This window comes from Podarcis tiliguerta, assembly GCF_965153285.1.
Source record: "Podarcis tiliguerta genome assembly, chromosome: 9".
Classification (NCBI taxonomy): Eukaryota; Metazoa; Chordata; class Lepidosauria; order Squamata; family Lacertidae; genus Podarcis; species Podarcis tiliguerta.
The window spans coordinates 44,198,022-44,213,195 of record NC_139542.1 but is presented as its reverse complement, the minus strand read 5'-3'; the positions used below and the strand labels follow the sequence as shown (position 1 = coordinate 44,213,195).

Here is a 15,174-nt window from a genome sequence, read left to right as displayed (position 1 = left end):
GAACACCAAGATCTTCAAATGTTTCATACTCTAGAATACTCCAATATTTGATGTTGCACTCAGGAAGTCAATGGACATTCAGCAGAAATAAGAAAAAGAATACAGGATGCAGGTCAAAATCATTCATCTAGGTGAAGTGAGAAGAGACACAAAATGGTCTGGAGTCTTGGGGTAGAAGAGTGACATATCCATGATTTACTGCATGCCTTACTGCACTGATCATAGCTTTCACCTTTATTGTTGCCTCACATACTGTAGATTGCCAATATTATAAGTGATCAGAGGTGAGGGATGCACTCCTGTACCCACTGTCTGCAAGTTTGCCCCCGCTGAACTAAATGTAGACTTATGCCTGAGTATACATATATATGATTGCACTGTAAATATCACAAATTTCACCAGGAGTTCTACAAAAACTAGACAGCTCCTTCAAGTTGTCCCTACCTGATGCTAATCCAGTTAGTGTCACAACTAGCCATCCTGACCATGCATCATACAAACTCTTAGTCATCTCCCAGGCCGATTCTTTCTTCTTGCTATTGATCTGTAGAAACAAAATATTACCTGGTATATTACAAATCTTTATTTGATTAACAAATTATACGACAAGTTTGTGTTCTGCTGCTTAGCTATGGCCCCTTTCTGAATTGTGTGGGGCAGGATCCTGAACCTTGTCATGTTCTAATGCCAATTATAAAATGCTTTTTCAAGTTGTCAATCTGTGGCCAGCTGTCAGATGTTGGAGAAGTCAAACCCTTTTGCTACCAATGATGTCCTTAGACCTTTTGCTCCAAGGCTGAGGCCATTCACCCCCTAAGCAGAATTCCACCTTTTCTTTTCATCCCCCCCCCAAACACACACTGCTCCTACTGTGTTGTCCCCTGCCCCCAGCAATAGCTTGATATAGAGGGAGGCAAGGGTTCCTACTTCTTATGCTCAGAAGAACACTCAAGAGAATAGAAATTAAAAAAAAATGATCCAGCAATGAATCATTTCAGTGTCAGCTACTACTGTGACTAAAAATTCAATTTGCACCAACACACTACAGATGACACCTCTCCTATACATTTATATAAATAACCATTGACCTGATCAAACAGTATGTAAAGGCAAAGGTGGTTTTTTTATTTTTTTTTTTAAAAAGCAGTGCCGTAGAGTTTTTACCCGTCTGTGTCTTTCTCTGTCCTTGCACTTCTCTCGCACCCAATCAATGGTGTGGAAGTCATCGTATGTTCCAACCCCAGGAATGGGCTCATCCAAGAGGTCCAGTAAATGTGTAGTACTGTTAATGCTTCCTCCATTTGTCATTGTATAATGAGTTCCTGCTGTGGAAAGAGAATTACTTATTTATTTTAGTTTCTGTACAAGAAGATAACTATCTATTTAACTTATGGCTGCCGACATTCTAAACTTAAATCAAATAAAATTCTTATTATATCATAGTCTGGATCTGAGATGATACAGCACACTGCTCATCAGAAAAAATCCTGTGGGCTCATCCATGATTCAATGGCTGTATCAAGAGCATCTCAAACTTGTGTATCTACAACGTACCTCTTTCAACTGTCTATATAAGGCTTACTCTACTACAACTACTACTATTTCTTAAACTTCTATACTGCCCTTCATCCAAAGATCACAGGGCAGCTGACAATATAAAAACACAAAAAGGCCTAGGCCCTCCAACTGTTAAATATGATATCCGTATCTACAGTGCATGAACTGCATTTTTTCCCTGCTACAGAAAATGGGTTTCAACAACAGCTCCATCTGTGCACATCTCCACTTCATATGCCTCCCCAAAGTCCCTATATTTGGCAGCAATGCAGGTAAGAAAGCATTTACCATGTCACCTGTGGTGAATGTATGCCTCTAGGAGCCCCTACACACACCCAATTCCCAGTTAAGCTTCTTTTTGGTAGAAGAAAGCATGCAAGGCACAAACCCCTGCTATGTTCTCACACCTGGGAAAATACCTCAAAGCTAACTTCCTGCACTTATTCTTTCTCCCTCCTACACTTACAACAAGAATGTAGTTGCTACTAGTGTTGGGTCACTGTACAAGCTTTACCAAATACTGCCCATTCTAGTTCCTTCCATGTCTTCTGGAAGCATGGGGCAGGAATGAAGAAGAGTCCTGGTAGTCAGAGTAGGGAGGAATCCGGAAAACACATGTCTGTGTTCATATTACTTATTTCTACTGTTGTAAGATTTGCCATGCCAAATTAACCCACAGTATGAATCTAACATGAGACAAGCTCTGCCTCAGCCACATCACCATAGTTTCAATGTTCAGCAACTAGATATCATCTAGATTAAATGGGTCTATTTTTTCCATGGTTGTCTGGAAAAACCTGAACTCCAGATTCATTCTTAAGCAGACTGTGATTCCGAGTCCCCACTCACTTAACAGAACACCTCCACAACTTACTGAGGAGACAACAAAGAGAACTTCCAGGAATACTGCAACAAGGATTGAGCTTCAAACTCTTAAAGTGCATGTTTGCTAGCCTCTTAGTATGCTGGAAATAATGGGAAATATAGTTCCCATCTCCCTGGCCACAGCCACACATGCTTGACCCATACCCTTCTATAAAGTGTGTGTTGGGGGGGGGGGTTGGTGTGAACACTGTGGCAGGAACTGGAGGCAAATTACAGTACTTATTCATTTCACATCAGCAATAACTCTGGAGAGTCAGGTGTCTGATCCCAAAGACAGTGGTACCTCAAGTTACAAATGCCTCAGGTTACAAACGCTTCCGGTTACAAACTCCACTAACCTGGAAGAGTTACCTTGAGTTGAGAACTTTGCCCCAGGATGAGAACGGAAATCGTGTGCCAGCGGTGCAGTGGCAGCAAGAGGCCCCATTAGCGAAAGCATGCCTCTAGTTAAGAACAGTTTCAGGTTAAGAACAGACCTCCAGAACAAATTAAGTTTGTAACTAGAGGTATCACTGTAGATTTGTGGTGCCTAAAATTTGGTCTCTGAAGCCCCATTTCAGAGTTCACCCTTAACCCTGACTGACAGCTGTAACCAATCTGTAAATGATATCACAAGGTCAAAAAAGATGGCTGTAAACACCTCAAGTATATGTTTTAAATAAACAAATGGGTGTACAAATTTTCAGGAAAACATATTCATGTAGACTAAAAACCCTAATCATTATGATCAGGCTGCAAATAGCAGAATTGTAACCCTGTTACAAGCAGTGTTTTCTTTGAACAAATTAGATCTATAAACAGATTTAGACATCTGTTGCAATGTCTCAACAGTACTGCATTAAATATGGCTCAGCTATGGCACAGGCACCAATCTTTTCCTGCCACGCATCTCAATTACTCTGATCTAATGCTCTTACTCTGAGACAAGTCTCTTCTTCGGTGGAATATTGAGTAACTAATCCAAATATCATATGGAGGAAGTATTCCTATTTAACAGGTAAATCCTGATTGCTGCTTTCCAGCCAAATGGGATGACTAAGAGCTGCAACAATACCAAACTGCAGCTACTATAAAGCACAAGTCTGGATTCAAAATAATAAATTTCTAAAATACAATTTCTCTTTCCCCCTTATGTTTCAGAATTTTAGCACAAGTGGCATCCACATTTGCAGCACAACTGTAAGTTCAAGAAATACGATTAGGAAAATGTCCATTTAAAAATATTGCTCGCGTTTGCAGTTGTTTTAAAACCTGAAGGCAAATGGGTTAGTATGTGGTCAAACAGATTCCACAAACCCCCTCAATTCTATGTACAAACTTATAAGCAGATTATTTTTACTAAACTCAAAAAAGATATCAGGGGGATTGAAAAAAGGTTATCTTATCTCACAATTTGTTTTTGTGTTCTGTAATATCACTTATGTAAATATTTCCTCCTGTTTCCCTGCATATTCTCCAGGTCCACCCCTCTTCCCCCAAAAATATCCCACACAAGTAACTGCCTTCCATTCACCACTATGCTATTAGCAAATCAGTATAGCTCGAGGAATGTTGTGAAAATGTCCTTGGGTCATGACTACACTATGAAAGTAGGTCACGCTGCAAGTATATTAACTAACAAGTTTCAAGTGACACTTTTTAAAACAGGAGTGAAGAGGTATAGTTCAACACCTTCAGAACACTGGGTTATTTCTGTTTTGGACCAACCACATCTTGTTGTTGTTGTTTTGTCCAAACTGAGCAAGATGTGGGCAATATTAACATAGTTGTTTCAAACAAGCCGACTTAAAACAATGGTTTATAAACCTACCTTGTTTCAACAGGCTATTGTTAAGAATAAACTCAGCTTATAGCTTGGGTGAAATAAACAATGGAAGCGGAAGCTTCCAACCTCATCCTCACAGCAAAGAGAAAGAGAAGTGAAATGGCCAGGAGGCTCGCCTTCATAAGCAATGGCAAAGCACATGCAAGGTTTCATACTTCAAGTGGTGCCCTAAAAGTTAAATAAACTCCCAAGTAATTGCCAGTGTTATAGTCTTTCTAGTTAGGACAGGTGGAAGCCCAGCTGCTGACGAACAATCAGGAGCCTTAATTTCTGTACCCAAATGTTCCTTGGCAAACCCACTGTCAATGCTGATCAGCTGATGGGCAGTGACAGCAAGTCTGTTGGAATTAGCTATGCTACAAAAGTCCCCATCAGGATCTCTCTAGTGTTCCTGCCACTGCCAAAAGCAGGGCCTGAAGTCAGCACCAAACAGCAGACTGGGTTAGTTAAATAAAAAGCTGAGTTGCTGCAGCACATGGATAAATTTTCTGGTGGGATCCCAAAAGAGTAGACCAGCCTAGTGGGGAAGACCAAACAATGTTGAAATGTGACATGCACCCAGTTGTAAGGAAAAACTCATCCATTCCTTCTCAAAGGCCAATTAATGCTGGAATTATAAGTGTGGTCTACACCAGATAAATGGAGTATCACTAGAGTATCACTCTACACTAGATACTGGAGTAGCAAAAAATTATATTAAAATCCACTATTGTAAGCCTCAAAATGTTATAGCTTATTTAAAAAAGGCTTGTTGAGCTATTAACAATATTTTTTACCTACCTGATGAGGTCTATGAATGTGCCGGCAAGTTTAAACATGGTGAAAACTCTGGTTTTAATACAGGAATATCATACCTTTCTTTTCAATTTTGGTGAAAACTACAGGTGCATCCTCCTTTACAAGCCTGAATTAAAATATGCTTTCATTGCTTTGCTGAGTTCTGAGTGTCAGGGCAAAAATTATTAAGATGATTCTGTCCCACTAAAGCATATGGTAGCAAGTACTGGCAAAATAATGTAGTGCATGGGCAGTTTAAATTTTGAAGACAAATTTCCCCATCACTATAATGTTAGCAGAGGGAGACATGTAATGGATGCTATGATGCCTATTCATTTTGTTTTGGAATATGGTAGTGTGGTGTGCTGACTAGACAAGGATTTGCCATCCTTTGAGGGATAATTCACACATTTGGAAATGTGGGGGAAAATGTGGACACCACCCACCTCATCTCACAATGACACAGCATGCAACTGTCAAACCATAAAAAATTATTTCTTTCAATGTTCAAAAATATGATGCTATGCAGTTACTGTTTTGTAAACTACTCGGAGAATTTTTAAAAAAATAATAAAGCACTATATAAATTTAGTTAAATAAAAATAAAACAAACATAGGATTTAGCCCAAATGTTGTGAACGTTTTTGCTATAATACTGTGAAATGCAACTGAATCTGCTGTATGCAGCTATCTGAACAGGTTGAAGTGCAGTGTACACCTTGGGTGAATGGAAGCACATGTATAACAGAGAACTTCCCATTATATTATAATATTATCTTAAGGTTAACAGAACCTAATATTTTAATACAGGGTAATTCACTGATTTATTTTTAAGAAATTCTGCTAGTTAAGGCACTTCCTAGCTGTAGCTCGTGTTTATTTTCATTTTGGTTATAGCCTGCCCTAAACCTTTTGATTTGCAGGTAGCTATTATTTATACATTCAAAACTGTTAGTGTGGCAAATAATATTTAAAAAATAATAAAAAGAAAACCATCTAGATCAGTTTTAAAGCAACTAGGTCACAACCACATTTGGAACAGCTTTTCTAGAACATGTGTTGCATACATAACCAAATCAGCACATAATCTCAGCCTCTAGCATAAGATGATACTACCAAAACATTTATAAATCCAAATAACTGAGAATGCACAAGATATAGTTCCCTTTACCCTATGAACAACCCAATGCTTCTATGCAATCAAACTGCATAAGCAGTTTTCATTAAGAATCCCCCCCCCCCCAATTTTGTTTTGTTTTTGGACTGTAGAAGCAATGGGGATGTAATTCGATTTTAAAGTAACTGTAGAATGTCAGTAGAATAGGATAGAATGGATTCTGACATATAGTACTGTGGCAAGAGAAAAACAGTACAAAGGCAAACTAAAGGAACCTGAGATCATGCATTCAATGCATCATTTATATTTAATAACTGAAGATTGCCATTCATGTCTACCAACTGCTAAGATGAAACTCGTTCAAGCCATGCTTGCTAACTGGATCTGCTATTTGTTATTATTAAACCCACCACAGTGCTTTATCACAGTAGTGTGCAATATTCAAGAAACCTGGAGGGTTGGATTTTCAGTTTTTCTAAAAGTTTGTTCCCAATTAAAGCAATGTAATATGTCATGTGACATTTAAAGAAGGAGAAATGATAGATCTTCTTGCAGCAGAACAGGAAAGAAAACTATGGATAGATCTATTCTGGGAGCTTGAGATCCCATGTATCATTGTTACTGACCCAGGAAGGAGGTACTAGGAAACCATTAAAATGGATGTGGGAGAAACACTGATAAGTGAAGAGGAAGAGGCTCAGCATGTCAGACAGAGGCATAGCGCGGTAGATGGGCCACAACTGCCTGTTGTGGAATAGGGACATAAGGACACCCACGTTCAAATGGAGCCATTACTTTAGACTCAGAGAAGGTGGTGCAGAAAACCCTGGCACTGCTAGTGTCCCCAAAAAGCAAAGGACAGTCTTCCCTATGATTAAGCCAGCACAAGAGAGACAAAAGAACAGTATTAGAAGAGCATACAGCTCCTTACAAACCATAATTATTCTTTCCCATATTCTCTGGGCAGTCAGCATGGCATTTCACCGAATTTGGCTTTTAAACACTATTCATTATACAGTTTAATGAAGAAACAGATTCAGGTATATCTTTTAATCTATTGCTGCAAATACTAAGAGTCTTGAAGTACCACAATGTCCTTTGTTCATTTTAATTAGAGAAATCCTTTAACATCAACTAAGTACACTTTCACATCAGATAAGTCAATAACCACTACAGGGAGACAGTTAGCTTCAACTATTAGCATTTGCTCCTTAGTATGGATGTACCAACAGGTCATTGTATAACATTTGGAATATACGACGAATGTCTAGCAACTAATGCAAGACTGTAACCTGCAAGAACTGGTAGCTCCATTAGCTTTGTAAAGGCTAATCATGCCAGCTGAAAATATATTGCAAAACCAACATAATCTAGCCTTGACTTATAAGAGTAATTGGGATCAACAAAAGAAGCAATTTAAAGAGCACAAAAGAATTTTGTGTAACATAGATGTTAATCTCCAGATATAAGTGCAATACTGGGTATACAGTAACAGATCCAGGTGCATCCAAAGAAAAGGCCTTCTCACCCTTCCAGCTGAGGAACCGGATTTCTCTCCACCCATAAGCACTTTATACAGACCTGAGTTTTATGACACTGCTTTTAATTTCTTATGACACCTGCAAAAGCTGAAATACAAGAAATTTCCTGGTCCTTTTCCAAAGACACTTATTTCAATAGATATATATATTATAACTTGCTTTGAAGGGCTATTTTTATAACTTCCCATTTCTTATTTTAATATCCATGTGACATTCACATGAACGACCTATTTAAGAAGTGGCTCAATAAAGATATAATTTTGCCAGTTGTGTTGGCTTAAATTTGAACCTTTGCAGGAAAGCTAATGAAGTGACTTATTTTTAATAGACATGGAATAACCAGTGGAAGAATAAACTTTAGTTGCTGCTAAAAGTATTCTTATTTTGAAAAGCCTACCCAAATGTTTAGAAAGCTGATGAGAGTTTTAATCTATTTTCAGTCTATTGTTATTTTAACTTTTCCAGAGTCTTAAATTATTGTTGTCAATATTATTGTTTTGTCCTTTTTTGTGAACCGCTTTGAGTTTTTTTACAATCAAGCCGTGTATAAATTTTAAGAAATACATAATAAACAGAGCTCTATTGAATTTTTCACTTCAAATTTGTGACAAAATTGCTGAATGTAGTTAAGTTTACTAAAAAAAAAAAAACTTGAACTGGAGCTTCCTGAATGCCTTCCTTTCTTACTAACACTCCCTAAAATGCCACCTGCCACGTTTACACTCCCTAAGAAGATCAGTTTCCTTAAAGCCTGTGTAAAGTTGCATACATGTTGTGCCAATCAGAGCCTTCTATAAGAAAAAATGTGCTCAGTAGAGAAACACAGAGCACCTGACTGTGAGTGAATCATAAGATGGAATTTCTGACTTCAGATTTATGTTCTACTCACTTAAGGCAGGCTGCTTCTGTGCCTCACTGCAAAATTAATACACCTCAACAATATGAAAGCTGTCCTCTTTATACATGTTGAATGCAGCAGATCAGAACTTTGGACACCTCAAAACCCCTTTGCCAAAAAAACAATCACGAAGCCCCATTCTATGCATATTACTCAGAAGTAAGTTTCACTGGGGGAAGGGCAATAGCCAAGTGGTACAGCATCTGCTTCGCACGCAGAAGGTCCCAGGTTCAATCCCTGGCATCTCCTGCTGGGTTGGGATAGAATCCTGTCTGAAATCTTGGACAGCCACTACCAGCCAGTATAAATAATAATAAGCTAGATGGACAAATTATCTTCCTGTGCTCTCATTATGTTCAATGGCACTTATTCCTAAGCTAGTGAACAAAGACTATAAGCTTAGTTTCAAAGAACATTTTTTGAAAATGGCCCATGTCAGTGTGTATATATTAAATTGTACAAGAGTACTTGTTGAAATAATTATTTAAAAACCTCATCAATTCAACATTTGGCAACCTATCACAAGCCCAAACAAGCTTCTATGGCACACAACCACAATATGATTAATTTATCACAGAAGTAACATAGTTGAAGACTAGCTCCAAGACTTAATTGTACAAAGCGACAGACATCTTAGCTTCTGATACTTCAAGAAGAAACCTTAGAGAGGATTATGTACAAAGTGGCGCATGCTGAAGTAGTTACAACATGCTGAATGGACAAACCCTTGCCTTGCTTACTTTTCTTCAGTAATGAAATCTAGTGCACAAAGACGAACCTGCCACAAATGCATTAAAATGTACTTTATGGAGATAAAGCTATTTCTTTAAATGTATTTTTTATTAAAGATTTCTTAGTTTACAAAAGTATGTGCAATGTCTCTTTTTTCAAGTTACATTTTCTACAGATGAGTTTCATTTGTCGAGACATTAGTGTTACATTAGGAAGAAAAGGGGGTAAAGAGATGGAGGGAGCCATGGTGAGTGGGGGTGGAGTCGGGTGGCGATGTTTCTATTTTACTTAATGTATGTGTGGGGTTTTGTGTTAGCTTCGCTTGCAAGGGTTCTCTTTACTATTCTCCTGTGTTCCTTTGGTGGTGAGAGAGGTTGGGGTTGGCCTAGGGTGTGGTTGTTTGTTTGTGATTGGCTGTGGTGAGCTTTGCTTTCGTGCGTGAGTGGGGTGGGTCGGTGTTTTTGAATCAGGTTAGCCATATTGATTCGTATGCTGTTGGTGGATTTCTGTCGTTGTCTTATTGGATTGTGTATGTGATAAAAGGGAGCCATACCGGGGTGAAGGCGCCTTCTTCCATTTGTCCCCATGTCAGTTTCAGTTTATTGGTTAGTTTTTCTAATAAGGCTGTTTCCCATACTATTTGGTACCATTGGTCCATGCTTACTCCTGACAGGTCTGATAAAGCTGCCATTTGTGAGTAGTCTAACCTCAAGCTCCCAAAACCCAATATCTGAAACAAAAAACACACTGACAACATTCTATTTTTAGTTCTGTGACGTACTTAGAGAGGCTCAAATGAAAATTATCTAGCTCGGTATATATAAATACAACTTCAGGACAGACTCAACTTTCAAGTAATAAACAGTATTAAAAAAATTATAATAGATTATTAGCTGTAACAGTATTTACACTGTATGCTTTAGTACACTTAGTGTCTTCATTACAAAACTCTGATTTAAATTACATTCAGACAGCAAACCCCTGCATACATCCAGTTCTAGGATTCACTGATAAATGGGAGAGGAAGCAGTATGACAAAACAGAAATACAAACTTGTCTTCCGTTTTGCACAATACTTCCTTATAAATGTCTCCTTTAGTGTGTGTCTCCCATACTGATTCTACAAAATGCACGTCTGCCATTTGGACTAGTGGTGGTGAAAAGCATAGTTCCTGGATAATTTTCATTATGTTGGGTGTACTGATTCAGCACAGTCAATACCCCAAAACATCATGAAAACAGGCTATACCCCTAAAACGCCTGAAAGCACCTGCAATTTCTCTGAACATGTACACATCTGCATGAAAAAATAATAATGGACAGCCTGTAATTGTGATACTCTTCCCTTAAAGATATATAATTTCCTGTGAATTGAAATGTAACAAATACAGCTATTATATTTTTAGATTAAAATGGCTGTTTTGAGTCATGCAGTAAATTCATTGCACCAAGCTTGCAGAATGCCATGAAGGAGTTAACTATAGGAGCACGCACAGAAACTTCAAAGCCTAGTACAAACAGCATTCTCCTTTAAGTTCTCTCAAGAGAAGAAACAGCTTCCTTAATTAATTCTTGTCAGTCAAGCTATGAGCAGCCATTACTACAGAGCTTATTTCACGACTTACATAAAAGAGAAAGGTTGGGTTTTGTGCTCTTTAAGAAGAATGCCAGATAGCGAAGATGGAGTCACCAGCCAATGTGATCTGAAGCAGAACTAATCCGTCAATTTTTAAAAAAATGCTGCCAAAGGGCCAGTACTGCCTGTTTCCCCCCAGTATGAAACATATTGGGGGGGCTTGACAAATCAGTGCAGCATTTAATAAGCAATTAATAACTCATCTCTAGATCTGAAAGCAACCTGCCACACACACACACGAGAAGGCATACAAGAAACTGAATCACAACATGAATCTGATATACCTCTTTTATGCAACTCTCTCAGTGGAATGCCGTCTCCTCCCCCATCGTACGGTAAATAAGGATCAGAAGATACTTCCATGAGTGTAATAGACAGAGGGCTTCTAAGATCAGAACGACCGAGTCATTTCTTATAGAACAGCAGCGGGCTGGGAAGCTGCCATATTCGATCAGGATTTGGACTGTGTGCTGGCTTGTTGCAGCAACTCTGTTCTTCCACAATCGATGATGTCATCAAAGGGAAATTATTGCAGCCTGGTTGCTACTGGCTACAATCTAGGAGTGCTTAAAGGTGGAACGGCAGACTTAATCTAAAAAGCCTGCTATTTCTGAAGGTGACTACACTTGAAGTAAAACAGAATGAACTGGTTTAGGAGAATATAAACTAAACCCAGCTGCCCAAGCTAACACTAATGTAAAAATAGCAGCACTGAAAAGGCAGCCATGTTTGCCCTTGTGCTTTTTTATATACAAACCAAATACTTAAATTTAATTCCTCAAAAAAGAACAAAGTGGGATGGGGGAGAGAAGACTTATCTTACTCAATTCAGTGTCTTTTTTTTTTTAATACTCAGATCCGTAACTAATACGACCAGTAATAAGAGCACAAATCATACGAGTGGCTTAGAAACAGGAACATTTTATCATACCCAAAAAGGAGGGAGGGGAGAGTCTCTCAAATTACAGAGACAGATTTAATGCAGTTTAGCCTTTCTCGCGTCATTACATTCGACAGAAATGTTATTAAAAGCCGATATCGTTGGCACACTTAGAAATCCAATTCAAGCCCATGAGATTTACTTCAAAGTAACTATATGCAAAACCAAGCTGCCTATTATCTTCCCATTTGTATCTCATTCAACATGGATTGCCATTTGGTTCGTGGATGTCCCAATACACTGAGTTAGCAAACTGCCACTGTTCTAAAATAAAACAATCATATTGAAACACATAATGTAAGGATTCCTGGAGATTTAAGAATGAATTTGAATGCTGTTTAAAGTCTACTCTTCATCAGAAAGGCTGTATATAATACATGGTAACTGATTTTAGTGAAAATTTTGATTCTCTGGATATAGAGGTTTGACGCTAATTTTTTGTCCAGAAATAAATACCAACACATTCTGACTTGTGAACATCAAAACAAGTGTTAATCTGCTCTGGGCAAATGCTAATACTGTTCTAGCTTCTGAAGCACAATCTTGCCCCGACATCCACAAATTGGTATAAAAGGTAAAGGGACCCCTGACCATTAGGTCCAGTCATGACTGACTCTGGAGTTGCGAGGCTCATCTCGCTTTATTGGCCGAGGGAGCCGGCGTACAGCTTCCAGGTCATGTGGCCAGCATGACTAAGCCGCTTCTGACAAACCAGAGCAGCACACGGAAACGCTGTTTACCTTCCCGTCGGAGCGGTACCTATTTATCTACTTGCACTTTAACGTGCTTTTGAACTGCTAGGTTGGCAGGAGCAGGGACTGAGCAACAGGATTTGAACTGCCGACCTTCTGATCGGCAAGTCCTAGGCTCTATGGTTTAACCCACAGTGCCACCCAAGTCCTTTACAAATTGGTATACTTTCACCTTAAAAAATGATAATATTTTGAAAAAACATGCAGGCCATATGATGATTTGGTTGCAGATGATATCACTTATTGTAGTTGTAGATGCCACTTTTTGTATATATAGTCCAGTAGATAGTGTTGGGGAAGAATCAGTGGTCATGATATATGTTGACACCAATCACATGGGGAAGTATGTATGTACAATCCTAAAGCAAATTTTAGGTTGCAAGATACAAGGTTGAAAGCTAAAATTTTCAAGTTAGCTTTCTCTGAAATCTGCCTGTTTCACGCACAGGGTCAGTTAGACAAGTGCCGCTGACAAGTGAATGGATGAAACAAGGACATTGGGAGATGGGATTTTGATTTGTTAAGCCAGAGCTTTCCAAACTGTGTGTTGTGACACTTTAGTGTGTAGGTGTGTCGCGCAAATGCTTCCTGCGCTCCTCTAGGGGCTGGAAAGGGGTTGGTTTAACCTCCAGTCTGCTAGTAAAACTGAATTACTGTGTCACAAAATGACGCATGTCTAAAAATTGTTTCATCAACATGAAAAATTTGAAAAGCTTTTTATGAAGAATACAACATGGTTACAGGGGTGTGGGGCATAACGTAACATGGCTGTTGTGGGGAGCATGGATTAACACAAAATTATCCAAGGATGTAAATGTGTTAACTGTTATTGGCAACTTCAAAAACATAGCACTGAAATCTTCAGCCACGCTTTAACCTCCAGTCATTGCCTCCTGGATAAACCTGAATATAAGTAAATATTTATTTTATTTACATACTGCTCTTCATTTTTAAAAAAATATCAAAGTGATTTTTACACAATGGAACATTAAAATACAATGAAAACAACAAATACATTTATTACCTACCAATCTAACAACTATGATCTACTTATAAGCACAGAGGAAACCAAACAGCAGAAGTGGAAACAAATCACACGACCAATAATACTTTTTTTAAAAAAACCACACACACTTGGCTGAAAATTTTACAGAGCACCAAAAGCCAGGAAAAATAGGCCACCTGTTGCATCTCCATGGAATTACATAGATGAAGTGCTACAATGGAGGAGATCCTATTCATTATCTCATGTAAAAGACACTGTTCTTCCTGTAGCTCTGGTACTGACAAAAGAGCATTCCCTGCCACATTTGTTTTCTTAATTCAATATATGGTACTCCTACACATTGAGACAAGTTTTTAATTTCTCTGAGTTCAAAACAACAACACCACATATCTATGCATGATTGCAACAGTTTATGGTTGAACAATATAAAACTAGAATGCTGAAAAATAAAGAGACCATTGGGGAACCAGAAGTCTCCTTAGCAGCAAGTACCTCTTCCCCGCAGGTAAGCACCCATGCCCAGCATAATGATTCCCTTTCCAAACATGGCAGGGAACTCAGAGGAGAAAGGGATGTTTGTACTAAATGAGGGAAATCAACTCTGCACCCCTTCCCATTTTTCTGGCATGCCCCCAAAATAGGATAAAAGAGTTGGCATATCTCACTTTGCACAGGAGATATCCCAGAAGAAAGAGCAAGACAGCAGACAGCAGACACGTACACACAGGCCCAGCATCAAATTTCCACCACAAAAGCAAGGGATCTGAGATCTGAAATACAGTGGTACCTCGGTTTTTGAACAGCTTAGTTCCCAAACAACTCAGAACCCGAATGCTGCAAACCTTGAAGTAGGTGTTCCGGTTTTCGAACTGTTGCGCAGCTCAGCTCATTTGAGTCCTCTGCATAGCAATTAAGGCTTTTTTCATCCCATGTTGCCCTTGCAAGGCAATTTTAAGTCCCCCCCCCCCCCATCATAATAAAGGCTTTTTTCATCCCGTTTGTATCCTTGAGCAGCTAAGTTAAGTTGTCCCCCCCCCCACGCATCGTAATTAAGGCCTTCCATTTCTGATTGCAGTGTTCTGAGATGATATTTGGTGCTTTTGTTTTTGCTATTTTTAGCATTTTTGTTTGTGTGGCTTTTTCATTTTTGTGACTGTGGCTTGTTTTTCGTTTTATGATTGATTGATTGATTGATTGATTGTGTTACTGCTGAAATGGGTAAAAGCCCCCCATCCAAACAATGACTATTATCAGTGCAAGTAAGAAAAAAAATAATTTTAATTTTTATCATCTACAATACTGTCTTATTTATTTTATAGTATAGAACATTGATTATTGCTTTCATTTTATGGATCAGTGGTCTTGTTGGATAGTAAAATTCATATTAAATTGCTGTTTTAGTGGTTGTTTCTAAAAGTCTGGAACGGATTAATCTGTTTTGCATTACTTTCTATGGGAAAGTGTGCCTTGGTTTTGGAACGCTTTGGTTTTGGAATAGACTTCCGAAA

General features: G+C 38.6%; 1 protein-coding gene across 12 annotated transcripts in view; it reads right to left on the bottom strand.

Annotated features, from left to right (window-relative positions):
* The window catches only part of CLCN3 (chloride voltage-gated channel 3), a 43,001-nt gene that overhangs the window by 20,404 nt on the left and 7,423 nt on the right, over positions 1-15,174 (bottom strand). For 2 of the 12 annotated variants that reach the window (XM_083457249.1, XM_083457244.1), the window contains exons 1-3: positions 11,253-11,459; positions 1,165-1,322; positions 445-544 (exon numbers count right to left, since the gene is read on the bottom strand). In XM_083457249.1, the coding sequence (XP_083313375.1) occupies positions 445-544; positions 1,165-1,322; positions 11,253-11,331 (337 nt within the window). In that variant the 5' untranslated portion in view covers positions 11,332-11,459. The other 10 variants (XM_083457252.1, XM_083457245.1, XM_083457253.1 and 7 more) reach the window with 6 other exon arrangements.